Genomic DNA, 22,945 nt, shown 5'->3' with positions numbered 1-22,945 from the left:
AATGATTATCCTTACCTACAACATGATAAATAAGCAAATTAAAAAATTGCGAATTACCGTTGCTCATGCTTGCTAGCCAACAGCTAGCTTCGGGGGCTGGGCCATGAAGTACAGCAGTAGTCAATAAAAGGAATGAGAATTTTAAAACAATTCAGAACATTTTCTAATTTATCTGTTTAGGGACACATAGACTGATATTTCACTGGCTTTTTGAATACTTTATCTAAAGGGGTAACTTTAAAAATATTTTTATGTTACCAAACGTTTAAATTTTTGTCATATTATCAAATAAATGTTCAAAAATATTTTCCAGAGTTCATGTTCATCCACCACTATTTGTCAGCCACACTTTTTCCTTCTAAATACATGTCAAAGTTCTGTATCATTTCTCACTTAAATACTATTATTCTATTGAGAAATCTTAAGCAGACTGGCAGAAAATCTTTGCAAAACACACATCTAATAAAGGACTGGTATCTAAAACATGCAAAGAACTCTAAAAACTCAACAAAAAGAAAATAAGCAACCTCATTAAAAAATGTGGAAAAGATCTGAACAGATGCCTGACCAAAGATATACAGATGGCAAATAAGCATATGAAAAGACGTTCAACTTCATATGTCATTAGGGTATTGCAAATTAAAACAACAATGAGATACCACTGCACACCTATTAGAATGGCTAAAATTCAAAGCACTGACAACACCAAATTCTTCAAGAGTGGAAAGCACCAGGAACTCCCATGAATTGCTGATGGGAGTGGAAAAATGCTAAAACCACTTTGGAAGACAGTTTGGTGGTTCCTTATAAGACTAGACTACTCTTACCATATGATTCAGCAATCATGCTTCTTGGTACTTACCAAATGAATGAAAAACTATATCCACACAAAAACCTGCACATGGATGTTTATAGCAACTTTACTCAAAATTTCCAAAACTGAGAAGCAACTAAGATGTCCTTTAGTAGGTGAATGAATAAATAAATGGACTATTACTCAGTGCTCAAATGAAAAGAGCCATCAAGGCATGAAAAGACATGGAGGAACCTTAACTGCATGTTACTAAGTGAAAGAAGTCAATCTGAAAGGCTACATACTGTATATTCCAACTATATGAATTCTGGAAAAGATAGAACTAGGGAGAGAGTAAAAAGAGGAGTAGTTGCCTTGGTTTGGGGATGGGGGAGGGTTGAATAGGATACCAGTCCTTTATTAGATGTGTGTTTTGCAAAGATTTTCTGCTATGCTTGGAGCCATAGCAGTCATTTTGAACGATGAAGGTTACCTCAGCAATGGAGATCGAATACATCAGAGCAACAGGATAGAAATAATGTGGTTCCCTCGTATAGGAAAGCCCTGTATCACTTACCTCCAGACACTGGTGCTGATCAAAATCCTGACCACTGCCTAGGTAGATGTAAGTACTATCCTCTCTCTATAAAGTCACATGATGACTATAGAGTCATCTTAGTAAGATTTCTGCCTTCCGATGTTTGTGAGTAAAAAAGCTTGTTTCCATCAATTTTAAAAAATCTTGTCTATCTTGGTAACATTAATAACCAGAGGATGTTGTCTGTAGCCATGGAACAGAGAGAGGTTAACTAGTTTGAATTGGATCAGATCTTGTAATTGTGACTTAATTACTATAAATTAATTGACATAATTTACATAAAGATGTTTGTCTTCTCCGGCAAGAGCCAGAATTTTAAGTTACGATTATATTTTTCATGAATTTGTGTATTCATTGTGCTTATTAACATTTCACTTATTAGCTAATTTTTATTACAGTAGTTTGATTATTATTTTAAAAATGGCTTCTCTTTTCATTAAAACTCTTTCGCTTAGTTTTTGCAAAGATCGTAAGTGAACTTTTTTGCCACTTTTTGTAAAATTGCTATTCTTCTCTTTTTATTTTTCAATCTATTTTTAATCTAAACATTTATTGAGGTATTGTTTCAGGTGTACAACATAAAATTACTACTCTTCTTGCTTGCACTTTTACAGGTGAAACAACTGAAATATTTGGTTTTCTTTAGAAGTTTTAATTTCTAATTAAAAAGTGTCTTGGGCTTCCCTGGTGGCGCAGTCGTTGAGAGTCCGCCTGCCGATGCAGGGGACACGGGTTCGTGCCCCGGTCTGGGAAGATCCCACATGCCTCGGAGCGGCTGGGCCCGTGAGCCATGGCCGCTGAGCCTGCGCGTCCGGAGCCTGTGCTCCGCAATGGGAGAGGCCGCGACAGTGAGAGGCCCGTGTACCACAAAAAAAAAAAAAAAAAAAGTGTCTTAATGCTCTCTTCTGGATTCTCTCATTCTGCTTTATTACGAGAATTGACCTTCATATTTGACAAGGAGGTCATTGATAATCCCGTGAAAGTGGAGGAAGCCGTTTGGACTGAGATGAGGGAAGAATATGAAAAAGTGGAGATAGTGCCTGTAGAAGTTGTTTTCTAAGTTTTTCCGAAAAGCCGATGACCAGAATTTCATATGCTCATGAGAAAGATGTGGTAGAGAAGGAGTTCCAGGAACACTTTAACTCAACACAAAGGAGCCATTATCTGTGCAAGACATGATGGATCTTCCGTTCTTCAAAAATGCTAAATCTCAAGTCTTAAGTGCTTGTCACGTAGACAACCCAGTGGGCCGGTCAGGGTGAAATGGGGAATAAGATAAGCTCACAAACATATAGGCACAGTATCCAGTGCCATTGTAAGAATGAAAATGTAAGAAAAAGGAAGGATAAATCTCCTCTACTTGGGTTAAATAGAAAAAGGCTTCATGGAGGAGAAGGCATTTGAAGAAGTTACTGTTTTTTGGCTCTATAAGTCATTTCAAGGTCAAGTCCTCACAAGGAGGCCTGATCATTATGCCTCAAAGTGATGTTTTTACGTGCATGCATGCTTTTCTCCTACATTGGACAGGATCTAGAGCAGTGCTTGGGACAGAGTAATCATTCAATATTAAATCACTATAATAAAAACAATATTATGATAGTAAATACTGTCTGGATGAGCAAAGGAGTGAATGCATGTATGCATTAATAAGTGGCACTGAGCTCCTCAGGGGCTGTGGACCTTGTTTTGATTATCTCTGAACCCCGGTCTCGCTGCGTGTACCGTGTGTTATTACTGGCAATTCACCGGGCGCTCTAATTTCAAAGAGCAGTCTCTAGGGCCAGACTGGCTGGGGCGGGCTTTCAAGCCCCGGGCCGGGAGCGACGACTCCGGGCGGTAGGGGGCGCCGGCGTGCGGCCGGGCCGGTTCCCCGGCACCACCCGCGCGAAGCCGGACCCGGGTGTACGCCATGCGCGTGCTGCTGCCACTGCTGCGCACCAGCTGGGCCTGGTGCTTGGGCGCCCCGGCTGCCGCCGCCGCCCGCCTGCCGCGGGGAGCGAGCGCAGGGCCCGGGCCGCGCCGCGCCATGGCTTTTTACCGCACAGAGGAGCGCGGCCAGCCCCACTCTCCCGGTTACCGCCTCTTTTTCAGTAAGTAGCTCGCGGGGTTCCCACCGCGCGCCGCGCCGGAGGCTCGGGATGGGAGCGCGGCCTCCATCCCTCCTTCTTTCGGGCCCGCTGCGATCGCCGCGCGGTTCAGGTCACTTTCCCGCACGCGGGGGCCAGCGCCGAGCCATGGGAGCTGCCAGAGATGGGGGCGGTGGACTAAGTCCCCAAACGCGGAGCGCGGATACGCAGGACGGCCGGCTGGGCCGCGCCCGGGTCACCCTGGGCGCGGCTAACCGCCCTCCCCGAGTCGCGGGCGGAGCGCGTGGGAGCGCTCCCGGTCACCTGCTCCGGCCGGCAGCCGTTAGCCCAGCCCGCATCACTGTTCTGGGTTCGCGTTAGCTCCGAACGCGAGGAGCAGAGTCCACCAGTTAGCCGCCCTCCCCCTCCCCTCCTCCCCCTCCCCTCCTCCCCCTCCCCTCCTCCCCCTCCCCTCCTCCCCCTCCCCTCCTCCCCCTCCCCTCCTCCCCCTCCCCTCCTCCCCCTCCCCTCCTCCCCCTCCCCTCCTCCCCCTCCCCTCCTCCCCCTCCCCTCCTCCCCCTCCCCTCCTCCCCCTCCCCTCCTCCCCCTCCCCTCCTCCCCCTCCCCTCCTCCCCCTCCCCCTCCCCTCCTCCCCCTCCCCTCCTCCCCCTCCCCTCCTCCCCCTCCCCTCCTCCCCCTCCCCTCCTCCCCCTCCTCTCCTCCTCCTCCCCCTCCCCTCCTCCCCCTCCCCTCCTCCCCCTCCCCCTCCCCTCCTCCCCCTCCCCTCCTCCCCCTCCCCTCCTCCCCCTCCCCCGCCTCCCCTTCCTCCCCCTCCCCCTCCTGCCCCTCCCCTCCTCCCCTCCTCCCCCTCCCCCTCCCCTCCCCTCCTCCCCCTCCCCCTCCCCTCCCCTCCTCCCCCTCCCCCTCCCCTCCCCCTCCCGCTTCCCCTCCCTGTGGATGTAATAAAACTCCTGCCGAGGGCCGCCCGCGATTGGAGAGGCAGGCGGGACGTCGGAGATGCTGGGTCCAGTGGTTCTTTTTCAGGGCGGGGACTCTGATGAAGGATCTCCCAGCAACGTGAATTTATACTCTCGAGTTTGCACCTTGAATGCGATCCACGATCAAGAGCCTCTCTGGTTGCAAAGTAGCTCATTCTGCTCCACAAACTGAGCAAACCCAGAGGGCGAAGCGACTTGGGGCACTGACCTGGCCGACTAAGATGGGAAAACACCCAGATCTCCATCCATTATTCTCATTTTTCTTTGCACCCTGATATTTCACTGTAGGTTAGCTGTGATGTGAAGTAGCGAGGTTGGTTGAGTTGCTTTCATGCCTCACTGATTTCAGAGCCCCGAGGAAAGTAGTAGTACCTTTTTTTCTGTAAAGTCAACCTTGCCTTATCGCCCACCTATTAGGAACACCAGCTCTAGAGAATTTCAGATCTCAGCTCGAATCCTGGATTTGAACTCTGGGACCCTGGACGAGTTTCCTAACTTGCTGAACCTTAGTTCTTCTCGTCTATAAAATAGGGCTGTAAGACTTACATGGCATAGTGTATGCAAATGATTAGTCACCAGGTCTAGAATATAAATTCTGTTTTTAATAATACTTGTGATCATTATTGATACTTGTAATTTATGAAATGTTTATATGTATCCTATCTGAGCTTAGGGTCGAGGAGTATTTTATGGAAGAGAAAGCTGAATTTGCATAGTTTTGTGGTTATAATGCAGTTGATACTAAAATTCCCATTTTCTTCAGAATTGACTCCATATTCTTTTCCATCCTAATTTGGTTTGGTCAAGACTGATCAGGTAGAAAGGAACCATTAACAAGAAGACCCAAATTTCTGAACGGATTGTCCCAAAAGGTTACAAAGCGATGGTTTGAGGAACAGCTTTCCATAGAACGTGTTACAAAATGGCAGTTAGGTTTTTAAGTAGATAAAAGCTGTCTAACTCATAAAATGGTGAAAGTAATACAGTAATAAATGATTGACCAAAAAGTCAATAAATATTTATAAAGTGTGCTGGACACTGTTAGATGTGGCACTGAGGAAAGTTTAGTTATGGGCCCTGACCTCAAGAGATTGGTAATGTCAATATAATTAATTAAGGAAAGTATAAAAACACTAAAAAATTCAAATACAATTATTTGAATGTTGGCTGAGAAAAAATAGTCTTGAGGATCCTAGAGCATATGGTGTAACCCACTGAGCACTGACTTTGGCCTGGGGAGTCCTAGGCCTTGGTTCTCGCTCTGCTGTAACTCACTGTGTGCTGGTTGGCCAGGTGATGGCTTCATTTCTTACATGTTCAGTTTCTTTAGCTGTAAAATGAAGCAGTTGACCTACCAGTGATCTTAAAGGTCCTTCTTAGCGCTGATAGTCCTTGGAGACATTGGATGAATAATAGATACTCTTAACATTATCTATTGGGGCCGGGCCTCTATTAGGCATTTTTGAGGCTATATTGGCCTCTCGCTGTGGTTTGTTTCTTTAGCTGCAAGTGTATTTCAGACTCACGATTTTCTTTAACTGGAATGCCACAAATAAAATACATATGTATATTTTTTTCATTCAGTTGGAACAAATGACAGAAAAGAAGAAAAAAGGTTTTACTTTTTTCTTAAATGGGCAAAAATTGGAAGAAAGGAGCATGTGGTTTGGGGGAGGGGCCAGGTGGTGAGATAGTCATTGAAAGGTATTGTTGGGTTGAACAATTCCTGAACTAAACGCCAGATGGCATCCTTGGCCCAGGACTGTTTACTGCCTGCTGGAGGGGGTAGGACAAAGTGAAAGGAAGCCCCTTTAGGATTAAGGGGTAATGGGGAACAGTGAACAATTAGCTCTTTATAAAGATGGTCACAAATTGTATATTTTATACTCTGGCAGTATCTATGTGCAGCAGTATAGTACAGTTCTCTCCCTTCAAAGAAGAACATGAATATAGCACTGCTTGGCTGAAAACTATTATTTAGCCTTATTACAGTGGAATCATTTCCCACATTTCCAAATATATCCCAAGCCTCTGAAATACAAGTGCAGTTGGGAGGTAGACTTTTCGGCATTTCATTTCTGTAAATGGTTCTCTTTACCATCATTCAGAAGAATTAGAATAAATGATAGATGCAATACTTTTCTTTTCCTTTTAGTTGGTGTTGAACTTTGTGGGAACAGTATTGAAGTGAGACAGGGTGACAGAGGGGAAAAAACATCCTGGTGGGAATCAGGCTTCCTGGCCCTGTAATTAACTTTTTGTGTGGCATTGCATGAGTAATTGAACCTCTCTGTACCTCATTTTATTAAACCATGGAAAGAGGAGATTGGACTTGATCATTTCCAAACTGCTTACTTGAACACAAGCATCCCATGGTATGTTACTAGGTTTTCTTTAAAGGAAGAGCTTCATGGTTTAATAAATTAGCAAAACACTTCTCATTTTATCACCTTAGGGAGTCACAGTGTGCATATTAAAGTTGTTGGAAATTCTTATGTAAAGTAACTTGTCCCAAACTTTTGAATCCAAGAGCCCCTGTTTCTCAGAACATTTGTTGACATCTTAGTAACTCTAGAGTTTGTTGGAATTCTATTTGAAAAGCATTGGGTTCTAGACTAATAGTCAAAACACTTATGTTGTAGCCCTGGCTTGACTATTTTAGGCATCACTTGACATCCCTTAGCTCTGTTCCTCCATCTGTAAAATGGGGATAGCACTGATGATTTTATAGAATTGCTGTGGCAGTTAAATGAGACCATGTTTGTAAAGACTATCACTGTCTCACACATGGCGCATGGTTAATGTTTAATATGAATTATTTCTTTTTCCCTTTTGACTTTAAGACCAAAATTCTTGTTACATTTTGTGAAGGATGAGAACAGTGGGATGTGGATAGAATTGCATACTTTGAGTAAGTCCTGATTTATTAATTCCAAGTCTTATAGTTTTCATGGGTACCGACTTGCAGTCTTTTGAATTAGTTGTGAAATCATAAGGAAGTAAGACTTGTTCATATGGGACCAAAGACATAGCACTGCATGCCAATATTCTTTGGTAGTCTACATGTTTTTGTTTTGTTAATAACTTGAAAATTCATTATTTTAGATTTTTTAACTTTTCCGAAAGGATGAGGAGAAGCTACACTTTTCATAGTTTGGATTTTTTTTTTACTATGGGATAGGTGACTGGTTCACTTAGAGAAATAGTGCTATAGATAATTCAGGTTGCTTTTATTTAGTGTGAGACGAATCATGCAGTTCTTTAACAATGAATTTGTTTTATCATTTGTAGTAAGACTATGCTTATATTGAAATGACTATATATTTTGTTTTTTAAGTATATCATTTGAATAGTAGGAGGAATCGGCCATTGAATATACCACACATTTGGACTTAATAAAATTTACTGAATTACATGAAACATGTGTTTGAGTCTTAAATATGAGTTCCTGTAACTTTAAAAAAAAAATTTGGCCCACATCATAAAACTTGAATTGACACAGTAGATCATAATGGTTATTGTGTGGATATAGAAATGTTAGTTATATTTATTTGGTTTTTGTCATTGCTACAGCTTCCAATAAGAATCTCTATAAATGCTTTTAGTAATGATACGTAATAGTATGTGGGTACTTAGCATACATGTAACTGTTTGATGTGTATAACATATATAATCAGGTATAAGTTTTGCAATCCAGTTTCCTCACTTGCTAATACAAGTAATAAACTTTCATCCTGATACAACTTGCTGTTATAAGAGAAAAACATATAGATTACTTACAAAATGATAGAATAAAATCTCATTTGAGTCCAGTCGAAGGGAAATTTTGACACTATTTGGCAATGTCTAATGTATATTGATGGGCCTGATAGAATTCATTAGCTTATGTCTAGTCGGTATGTAGTCTGATTTTTGACAAAGTGAAATACCAAAACAAGATGGTAGGGTGACTACAATCATTTGTCTTATCTCCCTCCTCATAAATATCCTATTAAAGTGATAGTACATGGATAAAAAAGGATAACCCTGAAACAACAAATAAGAAGGAGCCATCAGAGCAGGTGATTTCAAGATATTTATAAAGGAAGAAAAGCAGATTGAGGTGTGGTTATTGATGAAGCAGCACGGAGGCAGTCCCAGCTGGAATCTATGTGCTGAGGGGGCTGTAGTTTCGGAAGAAGCTGAACTGCTTTGCAGAACCTTAGAGAGTTTGTGGACATGTTGATGTCAGATTGGAGAGAGAGTGAGACATGTGGAGCCTGACACAGGGGGAGCAGTTTACATTTTATTATGGAATAGCGCACGATGTTTACCACGCAGGCCCGGGGCTTAGGCGATGTGCTGGTTCCTTCCGCAGAAACTGAAGAAGGTGTTTGGAGGTCAGTAGCCCAACCTGATGGCGTTGCTGCTCAGCAGAGCTCTGGGCTCTGTGACATTTAGGGAACGCCCCAGTGTCACAGCCAGCTTCTTACCCACACATCTCCGAGGGAAGCTGGCCGTTCCACAAGCCTCTTTGCGTGCACATCAGTCTTTTCTAGCCTCTTATTAAATATAAACCAAATTGTCAGGGATCACTTTCAGCCAGGGTTTCATCCTCTGTCTGCCAAACTGCTTTGCCAAAAGGTGTCCTCGGCCTGGTGCCAAGGCGGCTGTGATGCCCGCGGTCTCCGCGGAAGAGGGGAGATGGCGCTTGATGGACCAGAGCAGACGGAGCTGGAAGAGGGGAAGGCAGGCAGTGGACTCCGCCAATATTATCTGTCCAAGATTGAAGAACTCCAGCTGATTGTGAATGATAAGAGCCAAAATCTCTGGAGGCTGCAGGCCCAGGGGAATGAGATTAATGCAAAAGTTCACCTGTTGAGGGAAGAGCTACAGCTGCTGCAGGAAAAGGGCTCCTATGTGGGGGAAGTAGTCCAGACCATGCATGAGAAGAAAGTGTTGGTTAAGGTACATCCTTTGTCGTAGACGTGGACAAGAACGTCGACATCAGTGATGTGACACCCAGTTGCCGGGTGGCTCTCAGAAATGACAGCTACACTCTGCACAAGATCCTACCCAACAAGGTAGACCCACTGGTGTCACTGATGATGGTGGAGGAGGTGCCAGATTCAACTTAAGAGATGATTGGTGGAGTGGACAAGCAGATCAAGGAGATCAAAGAAGTGACTGAGCTGCCTGTTAAGCATCCTGAACTCTTTGAAACGCTGGGCATCGCGCAGCCCAAGGGAGTCCTGCCGTAGGGACCCGCAGGCACTGGGAAGACACTGTTGGCCCGGGCTATGACTCATCATACAGACTATACCTTCATTCGGGCTCTGAATTGGTACGGAAATTCATTGCGGAAGGAGCAAGAATGGTGAGGGAGCTGTTTGTTATGGCCCGAGAACATGCTCCATCTATCGCCTTCATGGATGAAATTGACTCCATCGGCTCCTCCCTCACGGCTGGAGGGAGGCTCCAGGTGGGACAGTGAAGTCCAGCGCGCGAAGCTGGAGCTGCTCAACCAGCTGGATGGCTTCGAGGCCACCAAGAATATCAAGGTCATCATGGCGACAAACAGGATTGATATCCCGGGCTCGGCACTGCAACGCCCAGGGTGCATCGACAGAAAAATTGAATTCCCACCCTCGACAAGGAGGCCCGGCTGGATATTTTGAAGATCCATTCTTGGTAAATGAACCTGACCCGGGGGATCAACCTGAGAAAAATAGTACTGAGCTCACGCCAGGAGTGTCAGTGGCTGAAGTGAAGGGTGTGTGCACTGAAGCCAGCTTGTACTCAGTACGGGAGCGGGGAGTCCACGTCACCCAGGAGGACTTTGCGATGGCAGTAGCCAAGGTCATGCAAAAGGAGAGTGAGAAAAACATGTCCATCAAGAAGCTCTGGAAGTGAGGCAGGTATGCTTTGTGTGGATCCCTCAAAAAAAGCTCTGTAGGACAGGAAAAGAAAAAAAAAAAGGTGACCTCCATGTGGCAAATTTAATGATCAATTTCAAATTCTCATCTCATGTGAATTCTTAACAGTATTTTCACAATGAAGCCCTCTTTCTTCCTTAAAATGTTTTCTTTATCCTTCTGGGACGGTGCTTTTATCTTCTTTTGATGGCTTCTCCTTCAGCAGTCTCCCTTGCTGGATCCACTGATCTGAACTCTAACCTTTGAAAGGGCCCAGGACTCAGTTCTTAGCCCACTTATCTATCTGTTCTCTCTCTAGAGCAGGGGTTGGCAAGCCCTTTCTGAAAAGGGCCAGATAGTAAATAGTTTAGGCTTTGCAAAACCTGTGGTTTCTTACAACTACTTAACTCTGCATTGCAGGGCAAAAGCAACCAGAGAGTAAAAGTATGGGTATGGCTGTGTTCCAACAAAAGGTTATTTATAAAAATAACAACCGGCCATGTGCTGGCTTTGGCCCACGGTCTGGAGTTTCTGTTGTTGCTTTTGCTGTAGATGATCCCATCCAATCCTGTAGCTTGAGATACTATCTATGCCTCCCAGATGTGTAACATTAGCCGTAGTCTCTTCTTGAGCTCAAGATTTACAGATGCAGTAAATGTACTCTGTATTTCCACTGAAACGTCTAAGAAGCATCTCATTGTTAACGTACACAAAACAGAGCTCCTGGTCCCCTACCCCCACCCAACTATTTCTTTCTGTCTTCTCACCTATAAGCAGTAACTTAGGAATCACTGTTGTGGCCACCACTACTCTTAGCCCATATCTCGTTCATTAGTTTCTCCCTTCAGTCCACCTTTTGAAATGTATGCAGAAGACAATTCTCTCCACTCCCACCCTTGTCACTATATCCATGTCACCATTGTCTTCCACTTGACCAAGTGCAGTAGCCTCCTGATTCTTCACCTTGCCTCCACCATTGTCCCCTGAAGTCTGCTTTCCACCAGAAGTCATCTTGATTCTTCAAGATGTAAGTCTGATCATGCCCGGTTCTGCTCCTCGTATACAAGCTCCTGTGTGACCTGATACTGGGCTTCCCCTCTGAATTCATTGCTTCCCACTCTTCCTTTTGATCACTGTGCTCCAGCCATCCTGGCCTCCTGGATGCTTCTCAGACATGCCGTGCATATTCTTGCCTCTGAGCTTGCTCTGCATGCAGTGTTCCTGTCTAGATGTCTGCTTGACTCACGTCCTCACTTCATTCAGCTCTGTGCTGAAGTGTTTCCTATCAGAGAGCTCTTCCCTGGCATTTCCATATTTCTCTTTCTCCCTCTTTTCTTGCCCTGTACCTGCTAGAGTTAAAAACATCTTCATTGCTCCTATACATAGCCTCCCCCACCAGAATATAAGTTCCGTAAAAGCAAGGAATTTGTATACCTAGTACCTAAAACGGTGCGTGGTATACTGTATGTGTTCAGTAAATATTTACTGAATGAATGATTTTAAGAAAACCTTATAAGCTAAATGGGAAAAAAAAGTAGAAAGAAAACTTGAATTTTTCAAAGTTGCATGGGTGTCCTCTGAGATTTCAGAAGCGATGGCACCCATTAAGAAGGAAGAGGAGGCTACGAAGAGAAGGCAATCAAAGAACAAGAACTCTTGGAAATTAAAAATGTGATTGTTAAGACAAAGAAGTCAGTGGATGGTATAGTGGGTTGAATGGTGTTCTGTTGTTTTAAGCCACCAAGTGTGTGCTAATTTGGTATAGCAGTCCTAGAAGGCTGATACAGAGAAGTTAGAACATAAGGTAAAGAAATCTACCAGAAAGTAGAACAAAATGTCTGAGACAGCAAAAAAATGAGGAAGAAAGAAGAGACATAGAGATTTAATCTAGGAAGTCTAACATTTGGCTAATGTGAGTTCCAGAAAAAAAGAACAGACAAAATGAAGAGGAATTTTCAAAAGAATAGTGGAAGAGATCTAAGAATTTAAGTACCCAAGTGTTCTGAGTCCCAGAGATTTCTTGTGAAATCTCTGAAAACTGAAGCTTTTATAAAGAAGACCCTAAAAGTCCCTGGGGTTGGGATCGGGGGTGGGGAGGGAGAACAGGTCACCTGCAAAGGACTGAAAATCAAACCATACCTGACTTACCCAGCAGCGCTGACAGCTCAGCGACTGGAGTATTGCCTTTGAAATTCTGAGAAAATGACTTTCCTCCTAGAATTTACCCAGGCAACCATTAATCTAGGGTGAAGACTGAATCAAGACGTTTCAGACATTTAAGGACTTGGGAAATTTACCTCCCATGCGTCCTTTCTTACACAACACAAGTTAGGGATATGCTTCTGCAAAACATGTAAGTAAACCAAAAAAGGTGAATGCATGAGATCCAGAAAACAGATCTAAGCTGGAAACCAACAAAGCAGAGTCTAAAGGTGCCAAGAAAACTTCCAATCCAGATTGCAACAGGAAGGGAGCTACTTGGGTAAAGAGAGAATTCCATAGTTTTTATGGAAGCTTTGAGACATTTGAATAATTGATAGATATGATTATGACTGACAATGGAAGGAAGAAAATTAGAAACACAAGTCATAGAAGCTGAACAAGAAAGGAAATTTATTTATGACATTCTACCTGGCCAAAAATCAACACACAGACAATGTTTCTTAAACTTGCCTGACTGTATGAATTATTTGGGGGTGCTTGCTAATAATACAGATATCCAGATTTCTCTCCTTAAGATTCTGATTAGATACGGGGGCCCAGCGATCTGTTTAACAAGTAATTCAGGTTTTTCTTAATCTTAGGAAATATACTAACAGGAAAAGCATAGAAAACTCAGTGTGATTATAGAACATTTTATGAGCCTTGAAAAAATAAAAATGCAGAAGATAAAATTAGAAGAGAGAAGGATGAAGAAAGAGAGGTAAAAAGCCAGTTAGCTGAGTCAGGAAATACTGTATGTTTGGTGGAGCAAGGAATAAAGCTGTGAAGTATTAAGATTGGCCAATAGAGAATTTAAAGGGAAAGGTTGGGGTCAAATAAACTAAACTTAACCTCTCAGAGCTGAAATCAGTAGACAATATTCTAATATTAGAAATTAAAAACTAACCATGTAAATATATTATTTAGGGAGATGAAGATAACATCTAGATCTAAAGTAAGTTAAGGAGGCCTAGGTGGGTTGCTCTAGAGTGGAGCTGGATTGGAGAGAGGTGGGGACTTTTTTTAACCACGCACAGGCATTGCTTTGTTTAAACAACAACAAAATAGCAATTTATAAAAGTAAATTGGCAACGACTTGGTTTCAATCGTAAAGAAGCAACCAGTCTGAGCTACAGATAATGAAGTTCATACTTAAGATTTATCGCTAGTTTACTCTGAGGCTCTAAGAGAGGGCTATTTCTAATCTGTGCTTCAGTTGTATCTTTACAAGGTGATTACCACAGTGCTTGCTGCATGTACCGTGTCTCTCTGTCTAGGCCTCATAGGTATAATATGGGTTACCCTGTTCCTTTTATAGTTGATCAGGATAGGTAGTACAGGTTTCTCCACTATCCAGAAAGGGAGCAGTCCCATGAAACCATTCATAAGCCGAAATGGCATAAAGCAAAGAAGCAATACCTTAGGATACATCTTGCTAATGAATGCACAAAATAAATGGAGAGAAAGCACAGGTGCTCACAGACACAGTTCAAAGCTATGGCAGCTTGCTGCTGAGGTGATGAGTATAGTTCCCAGGGAAGGAGCTTGGCTGGGCCACTCTCACCGCTCAGGGGTGCTCGCTGCCTCTATAACAGCTGCTGAAAAACACACCGAGTGCTGTTTTCGATTTTTGCCTTCTTTTTGTAAAAGTGAAAATCCTCTTCGGATTTCTTTCTGTTAGCAAAAACAGATACTTATGTAGGTCTTTTGTAAAAGTGAAGTGGCGGTAGAGCAAACTTTCAAAAAGCAGGGGATACCTGTACCTATCTTTAAATCCACCTTTAGAGAATCTTAATACCCTTTAAGTGGAGCCTAATAGCATACTTACAGCACTGACTCTAGAAAACTTTTAATGGATTCTCATCCTTCCTTTGTGTGTTAGGTCAATGATTAGCTCTCTAATTGTGCCAAGAGGACTCCTTTGTTTTTAAATTTACAGGATGATGCTGATCCTGATAACATGTAGTACTCGCCCTATCTTATCTGTGGGCATTGCTCACGTTTTAGCACTTTTGTATTCTGGCATCTTACATAGTACTAAATTGTATCTTGCTTAATTGAAGAAAATTGAGAAAATTAAGTTTCAGAAAAATCGAGTGACTTAATCAAGCCCAGCAAATACATGGCAGATTCTTGGCCTCTGTATTCATTGCTCCTGTGCAAATTTATTGCACAAATTTATGTTGCTCATCAAAGCATTATGGTTATCAGATATCTAAGGCCCTATTTTATTTTCCCAGAAATTATTCTTTTTTTCTTTGGGCTTTCTCCCAGAAATTATTCTTTTTTTCTTTGGGCTTTCTCTGGTTGCGGCAAGTGGGGGCCCCTCTTCATTGCGGTGCGCGGGCCTCTCACTGTCGCGGCCTCCCTTGTTGCGGAGCACAGGCTCCAGACGCGCAGACTCAGTAATTGTGGCTCACGGGCCTAGTTGCTCCGCGGCATGTGGGATCTTCCCAGACCAGGGCTTGAACCCGTGTCCCCTGCATTGGCAGGCAGACTCTCAAACCACTGCGCCACCAGGGAAGCCCTATTATTATGTTTTTATTTAAACTATTTCATGATCCAAATGGCTTCTAGTAGCTTTGGTTATCTGAGTCAGGCCATTCACTTACATTTATATTCTTTTTACCTTCCAAAATGGCAGTTAGAAAACAATTTTAACGTATATATTGGCATTACCTTAGTGTTTGAATATATTTAGATCCCAATTTAAAGAAATAGATATCTAAGCACGCTGCTCACAGATCTTTAGATTTTAGTGATCACAGCCTAGTCTAGTCCTGTTTTTCTTCATACTTGAGTAGCATGTGCTCCTCTTAACATCTTAATAAGTTTGTTGGGGCTTGTCCCCAGTTAACGGGAGCTTTAGGGAAACTTAACACAAAATCAGCGTGCCAAAGGTATCATTTACTCTTAATTACAAAGGCAGCCTAGCTATTCTGTCAAGTTTCCTGTACTTCATTAATTTTAATAACAAACTTTCCTGGTTTGTACAACTTCCTGAATTCTTAGAGCTGAGATTATTGTTAATTTCCATCACAATGATAGGTTCCAAATGTAACAACTGAAGTAATATGCTAAAGGATTACATCTTTCTTCGCTTCAAAATTCTACCTTATCTTTGTAACTTAAAGTGGAGAAAAGGATCACAGATGGTTGATTGTTATTTGGAATAAGTGCTTCTATTTATATATTTATATGTTAATATACTATATTTTTCTTAACTGCCATCTTTTTTTTCTCCATATATATTACTTTAAAAGTTACATAGGATAAAATTCACTCCATTTTTTGGTGAACAGTTCTGAGTTTTAGTAGAAATATAGATTCATTTAAACATCATCACAATCATGATGCAGAACAGTCTATCACTCCCCAAAATTTCCTTGTGGCCCCTCTTTAAAGTCAACTCCAACCTCTACCCTCAACCTCTGGCAACCACTGGTCTGGTCTTTATCCCTATGGTTTTGCCTTTTCCAGATGTCATCTAAATGGAATTGTTTGAGTCTAGCTTCTTTTACTTAGCACATTACATTTTAGATTTTTTCATTTTCTTCTGTGTATCAATAGTTCACTCCTTTTTATTATGGACTAATATACTATTCTGTAAAGTGCCACTGTGTGGGTGTAACAGAGTTCATTTATCCATTTACCAGTTGGACATTTGGGTTACTTCCAGTTTTTGTGGTTATTGAGTAAAGCCACTATAAACATACACTTAGAAGTTTTTGTGCAAACATAAGTTTTCATTTTTTCCTCGTTAAGTACTTAATAGTAGGATTTCTGGGTCATATGTTTAACTTTATAAGAAACTGCCAAACTGTTTTCCAAAGTTGCTGTACCATTTTCATTTCCTACCACTAATTTTAATTAAAAATATGTAAATGTGACCCACTTAACTACCCTTGTTATTTATAGAAAAGTAAATAATCAAGCAACAAACTGATAATTTTGTTCTTTCTGTTCTTGTGTTGCTCATAGAAGACTTTAAAATCAGGCACAGAATTTGAAATTTGATGTGGTATGCAAAAGAGAAGATTTTTTTTTTTCAAGATGCATCCTTTTTAACTGATGGAGAAGACCTTTATAGATCATAGTGAGTTTTATACCCTTTGCCACTTGCGTGCTTTTTCTCATCTTTATCCTCCTTTGTGCACTGGGGTCCTTCATGAGTTACCTTGTTGCTAGGGTGGGAAAAGAAAAATTACAATAACAGCTTGTACAGGAAAATGAAATAGTAATAGAGGTATTTGCTCAGCAAATATTTACTGAATGCCTACTAAGTGCTGGAAACTTTTCTGGATGCTGGGGATCCAGTAGAGAGCATAACAGAGCAAACAACAACAAAATCTCCTTGCTTCAAGAACTTTAGTCTATCGGTAAGTGCGAAGGAGAACTCATACAGCACGAGAAGAGGAAATAAAATTTTGGTGGAGTGGAAGCCATTATTAAGTTATATACTTCTAATTTTATTGGGCCGAAGCCATGGCTTGTTTTTCGTTTTTTTGTTTAAATAAACTTTATTTTGGAATAGTTTTAGATCTGGCAAGGTTGCAACAGTAGTACAGAGTTCTAGTATATCTCTTACCATGTTTTCCCTAATGTTAACATCTTTCATTACCACTGTACATTTGTCAAAGCTAAGAAACCAACATTGGTACATTCCATTAACTCAACTCCACGTTTTATTTGGGTGTCACTGGTTTTTCCACTAATGTCATTTTTCTGTCCCATGATCCAATTCAGGGTATCACATTGCGTTTAGTCATTATATTTCCTTAGTCTCCTCTAATCTGACAACTTCTCAGTTGTTCCTTGTTTTTTGTTTTCTAATGACCTTGAAATTTATGAACAGTATTGGTTAGGTATTTTGTAGAATGTCCCTCAGTTTGGGTGTGTCTGATGTCTTTCTCACGATGAGACTGGAGCTCTGGGTTTGGGGGAAGAATACGACAGAAGTGAAGTACCCTTCTCATCATGGCATATCAGGAGGTACATGCTATGAACATGACTGGTGATATTAACCTTGATCACTTGGTTAAGGGTACTGCTTGTCAAGGGTTCTCCACTGAAATGTTTTTCCCCTTCCATACTCTATTCTTTGGAAGTGAGCCACTAAGTCCAGTCCACAGTCGGGGGGACAGGGTAAGCTTTACTTCTTGGAGGGGAGGACATCTACATGTATTGTTTAGAATTTTTCTGAAAGGAAGATTTGTCTCTTACCCCTCATTTATTTATTTATACAATCATTTATTTGTATTACTGTGGACTCATGTATATTTATCATGTACTTTGGGTTGTGATTCAATACAGGCATAACTTATTTTATTGCACTTAGTTGTACTTCGAAGATATTGTGTTATTTACAAATAGTTTTGTGGCAACACTGTGTTGTACAAGTCTGTTGGTGCCAATTCCCAATGGCATTTGCTCATTCGGTGTCTCTGTGTCACATTTTCATAGTTCTTGCAATATTTGTTATGGTGATATGTGATCAATGATCTTTGGTTTTACCAGTACGACTCACTGAAGGCTCAGATGATGGTTAGTGTTTTTTTAGCAATAAAGTATTTTTTAATTAAGGTATATATATTGTTTTTTAAGATATAATGTTATTGCACACTTAAAAGGCTACAGTGTAAATGTAAACATAACTTTTATATGCACTGTGAAACCAAAAATTTGTGTGACTTGCCTCATTGTGATATTCACTTTATTACAGTGGTCTGGAACCAAGCCCACAGTATCTCCAGGGTTTGCCCATACCCATTATTTATTTTGTCGCTCAACTTGTTCCAGCTTTGGCCTTTGGGGACTCTTTCAGGTTGGCTCCATTTCCCTTTGACATACCTCCAGCCTTTTGTTTTGAGCACTTGGTTGGTTTCTGGAGCTACAGGATATTCCAGGCTCATCTTGTGTATTCTTTGCCCCAGCCTTAGAATCAGCCCATTCTTCAAGAAGCCCTAGTTCTTTTCATTGGAGAATGGTAGTTAGAAGCCAAGATTTGGGTGCTAGGTGTACTCATTGCTACTGGAGTGTCAGCCAGTGCTCAATTTATTTATTAAGATATTTTTAAAGTCTAAATTTGAAAATTATACCAAAGAAGTTGCAGGCCAGAAGTACAACATACTCTGACTTAGGAAATTACAAAGTGAAAATTATCTATGGCTATATTAAGCCCAGCTTTTGGAAACATGCATTCCAACAAAAGTATGCATTGGGTTATTGTATTTTATTTAAATAATATATACTTTTAAAGGTATTTTATATATACATTTCAGTATGCAATGAGGATAAAATAGTTTGTTATTGAAATTTTTGTTTTAAGCTTACCTTCATATTAGCATCCTTATCACTTTGAGTGGAACAAATGATTCATTTCTTTTAGCTTGGTAGGACCTTTAATCCTTTGTTCATGTGAATTGTAGGTGGAAATTAGGAATTCTATTGCTAGGTTTCTCTTGGGAAAATTGACATCAGTTTTAAGTCCATTTCACTTACTAATCAGTCTCTTTTCGAAAGTAAGATTTTTCATATTTGGGGTTTTAGTCTAATTTAGACATTTTTTGCTTTGGATGTTTAAGCCACAGGAATAAGTAAATGGTTTCAGCAACCCAAATATGGTTGACTTGGTGTGTACAGCAGTCCCACTTGTCTGTGGTTTTGCTTTTCACAGTTTCAGTTACCCTTGGTCATATGTGGTCTGAAAATATTAAATGGAAAATTCCAGACGTAAATATTTCCTAAGTTTTAAATTGTGTGCCGCACTGTTCTGAGTAGTGTGATGAAATCTGGTGCTGTCCTGTTTTGTCCTGCCTTGTCCCTGTCCTGGGCATGAGTCATACCTTTGTCCAGCCGTAGTAGATATCTCGGTTGACAGACCCACTGCCCAGGCATCACAGAGCTTGTGTTCAGGTAACCCTTATTTTCCTTAATAATGGCTCCAAAGCGCAAGAGTAGTGATGCTGGTAATTCGGATATTCTCTTACTGTGCCTAGTTTATAAATTAAACTTTATCATAGGTATGTGTGTATAGGAAAAAAAAAAAAAAAACATATGTAGGGTTACTCTCCACAGCTTCAGGCATCCATTGGGGTCTTGGAATGTATTCCCCGAAGATAAGGGGGGACTACTGTTTTTCTCTTTGGTCATCAGATTGGAGCAAGTTTTAAAAGTTGAATTAAACTTTAAATTGGGAGTTAAAGTTAATTTTGAAAAAAAACTTGTTTAAAATTTAAAAGTGGGTAAGAGTATAATTGTTCTAAAGAACAAGATAGTCCATTGCTTTAATTCTGTGTTTTTGTTTATTTTCCTTTCCAGAGAATGTAGCTGGTCACTACATTTCCCCCTTTCATGATATTCCTCTGAAGGCGGACTCTGAAGAGGTATTGTTTTAACTTGTTTGGGGCATGAAAATATGTCCTTCTCGTATCACCGTAAAATGCTTTTTGGAAGCATCTTGAAAGGAAAGAATGTGGTCGGAAGCTGAGAAGGGCAATGGAGTTATCATAACAGGATTATAAGCCTCCTTCGTGAATTAGAATTTGGATAAGAATAGGATTTTTCCAGGAGGACTTGGGGAGAAAGAGATGTTAGTAGTTGATAAAGCTTAGAATTTGGTCAGAAATAAAGATTTAAGGTATAGAATTTAAGAGGTTAACAAGAGGCTTATTTTAAGTAGTAGTAACAGTAGTAGTAGAAGAAATAACATTTGTGAATTATTTTGTTTGCTAGCCACCATGTGAACCTATGCCATTTTATTTAATCCTTATGAGTTGCTATTATCATCTCTAAGGACACCAGAGCTGAAGGCATGTTATTGACTTGTCTAAGGTCACACAGCTGGTAAGTGCCAGAACCAGGTTTTGAACTAGCATTTCTGACCACGGAGTTCATGCTCTTTAACTCCTCTACGAGACAGATGCTAGAAAGATACAGTTGGGAAGATCGTAGTCTTTGAATAGTTATTCTTTTAGAACCTAAAATTACTTGACAGGTGTGAGGGTGGAAGGGATGTAAGTCAGGTCAGAGGGAGATCTGCTGCTGAAGGTGGAACTAAGAGGGGCTCGGAATACTGGAGCCTTCCGAGGATTCTCCTGAGTAGTTGGCGAGATGGCATAATTGGTGATGGATGTTAGTAGTCACCATGATGTCGGAAGTTCTTTTCTTAAAATCTGAGTAGTTACAATAATTGGCTGACTTCAGCTGTTAAGTGAGTAACAAGAACTATGTTCCTGGTTGAGATTCTGTGGGGCTGGTTAGTGGGGTGGGGTTTTCTAGAACTGTGGGGAGATCAGTGTGAGGGCAGAGGCCAGTGAAGAAGTGGGAAGCTGCTTCAGATGCAAGGCTGGTTTGACCTTTTTGGTGTTACCTCAGGGGCTGAATGTCAGGCATCATCCTAAAGTTCTGGAACTCTGGAGTAGGATTTATGCTGCCTTGCAGCCCTTCACAGGGCTGGACCGTCCATAACGGTGGCAGAGGGGAAAATCGTAGCAAAGATTTATTGAGTGTTCCTAGTGCTTAGCCAAGCACTGTGTCCACAGCTTGACTTGCATTATTTCAAAATGTCCTGGGCTACTATTATCATCCTTATTTTGTTAATGAGGTTAAGTACCTTGCTTATGGTCACAAATCTAGTTTGTTGTGGAGGTGAGATTTGAACTTAGATGCTCTAACTCCACAGACTGTATCTTTTTTTTTTTTTTTTTTTTTTAACATTTCTTCAGGCATTATTTTAAATGATAGGTTTGAGCTCAAGAAGACAATAGGTGATGGTGACTTGACATAGTAAAACAAAAAGCAAAAGGAAAGGTATTTTATTCTAAACTATTATTTACAAACACGTTTAAAACTATGGTCATTTCCTATAATGTCTGTAGAATTTTCTATAAATAATTTTCCCAGAAAGAGCGAGGAAAAGGGTGCTCGGCAGCAGGGTTAACCCTTTTCAACATAGCCTGTATCTTAACTGCTCTTGTGTAATGCTTCTAGCTCATTACTTCTGAGGAGTATTCAGCTACAGGACAAGGAGTCATGTAATCTGGAGAGAGAAAGAAACCAATGAGAGGGCAGAAAGAACTCCACAGTACTGTGTGTGTGTGTGTGAATGTGTGTATGTGTATGTGTGTGTGTCCATGTGTTTTGTTTTGTTTTGGCCAGTGAGCTATCCAACCTAGATATCTCACGTCTCCCCAAAATTCTCTTTGATTTTGGCCGAAAGTGCATGCATTCATCTATTTATTTATTCATAGACTTATTCATTCCGTAGACAGTTATTGCTTGCTTATTATGAGCCTGACAGTATTCCAAGCACTAGAGTTGCAGTGGTAAATAAAGTGAATATAGTTCCCACTCAGCCGGAGGAGACTAACAACCTGAAAATAAACAAGTCAATCAGATAATGTTATGTGCTCGAAAACTAGAATAGGGTAAGGAAGGTAGGAGTGACTGGTGGCTGCTGCTTCAGGTGTACTGTGACAAAATCTTTATACCTAATCACAATAACAATGATAATAATAATATTCGGAGGAATCAGGTAGTAGGTGGGGTGGAGGTGGAGTGGGCTTTAAACTTCCCAGTGGGTATACTACTCTGCCTAAGGAGGATGGGTTTTGGGGAACATGAATTTGGGGTTATGAAAAATTGAGGATAGGGCAGGACAAAGTATAACAGGCTATACCGGTGAATTCTGGGCCTTTTGGAGACTGGTATACACAGTGGTTATGTAAATAGGTTTCCCTGGTTCCCAGTCCTAATGGTTAGGATGGTTGCACCTTATACTTTGGGTGGTGGTATTTTAGGAACAGAAATTTTGTTTCCGGGCCGACTTGGAATAATTTTCTGTTAGTTTTTGTTTCCTCCACTAGTTGTTTTGGTGTGTAAAAGTTACATATAATGTGTGAGCATTTGTGAATGGCATAATTTTTCTTCTCAACCCACCACACACTCTTAATTTAAAAGTGCTTGATGGAGGCATAGTAATCACACCTTGGCGGAAATCGCAGGCAGGAGGCGCAGCCGAGTACTTTCATGGCTTGTTAGTCACGCTCCCTGGAGTTTCATTTCAATAGCGAAATGACTGTTTTAAGCATAGTCACTGGAAACGGCCAGTCTTTCCTCAAAGACTGAACAGAGCCTTTGCTTGTTTTATAAAAACTAGGGAAATATACTTGAAAGAGATTTAGCTTTTCTGATAATTTGTTTTATGAAACACTTTGATGCTCATGCACTGGGGATGCAAATGCTGAGAGAAAAATGAAGTGGGCATTTGGTGGATTCTCTGTTGAATCAGGTTTCTGGAAGCCTCTGTAGTGGAATGTTTATTCGATAGGCATATTTTCATTGCTCTGCAGTCAATGCAGCTGTATTCTTTCATGAAATATCACAGTCATAAA

General features: G+C 41.2%; 1 protein-coding gene and 1 pseudogene across 3 annotated transcripts in view; both read left to right on the top strand.

Moving 5' to 3' along the window:
* The first annotated feature begins 3,261 nt into the window (after positions 1–3,261).
* The window catches only part of PPA2 (inorganic pyrophosphatase 2), an 83,826-nt gene continuing 64,142 nt past the window's right edge, over positions 3,262–22,945 (top strand). The window contains exons 1-2 of one of the 3 annotated variants that reach the window (XM_059067442.2): positions 3,262–3,481; positions 19,872–19,936. In XM_059067442.2, coding sequence (XP_058923425.1) covers positions 3,301–3,481; positions 19,872–19,936 — 246 coding nt within the window. In that variant the 5' untranslated portion in view covers positions 3,262–3,300. The remainder of the gene's footprint in view (positions 3,482–19,871; positions 19,937–22,945) is intronic. The other 2 variants (XM_059067443.2, XM_067036434.1) reach the window with 2 other exon arrangements.
* Positions 9,071–10,347, top strand: LOC131758871 (26S proteasome regulatory subunit 8 pseudogene; annotated as a pseudogene).

The sequence above is a fragment of the Kogia breviceps genome, chromosome 6 (assembly GCF_026419965.1).
Source record: "Kogia breviceps isolate mKogBre1 chromosome 6, mKogBre1 haplotype 1, whole genome shotgun sequence".
NCBI lineage: Eukaryota > Metazoa > Chordata > Mammalia > Artiodactyla > Physeteridae > Kogia > Kogia breviceps.
Note: the sequence above shows the minus strand (reverse complement) of the source record. Positions and strands in the feature narration are given on the sequence as shown.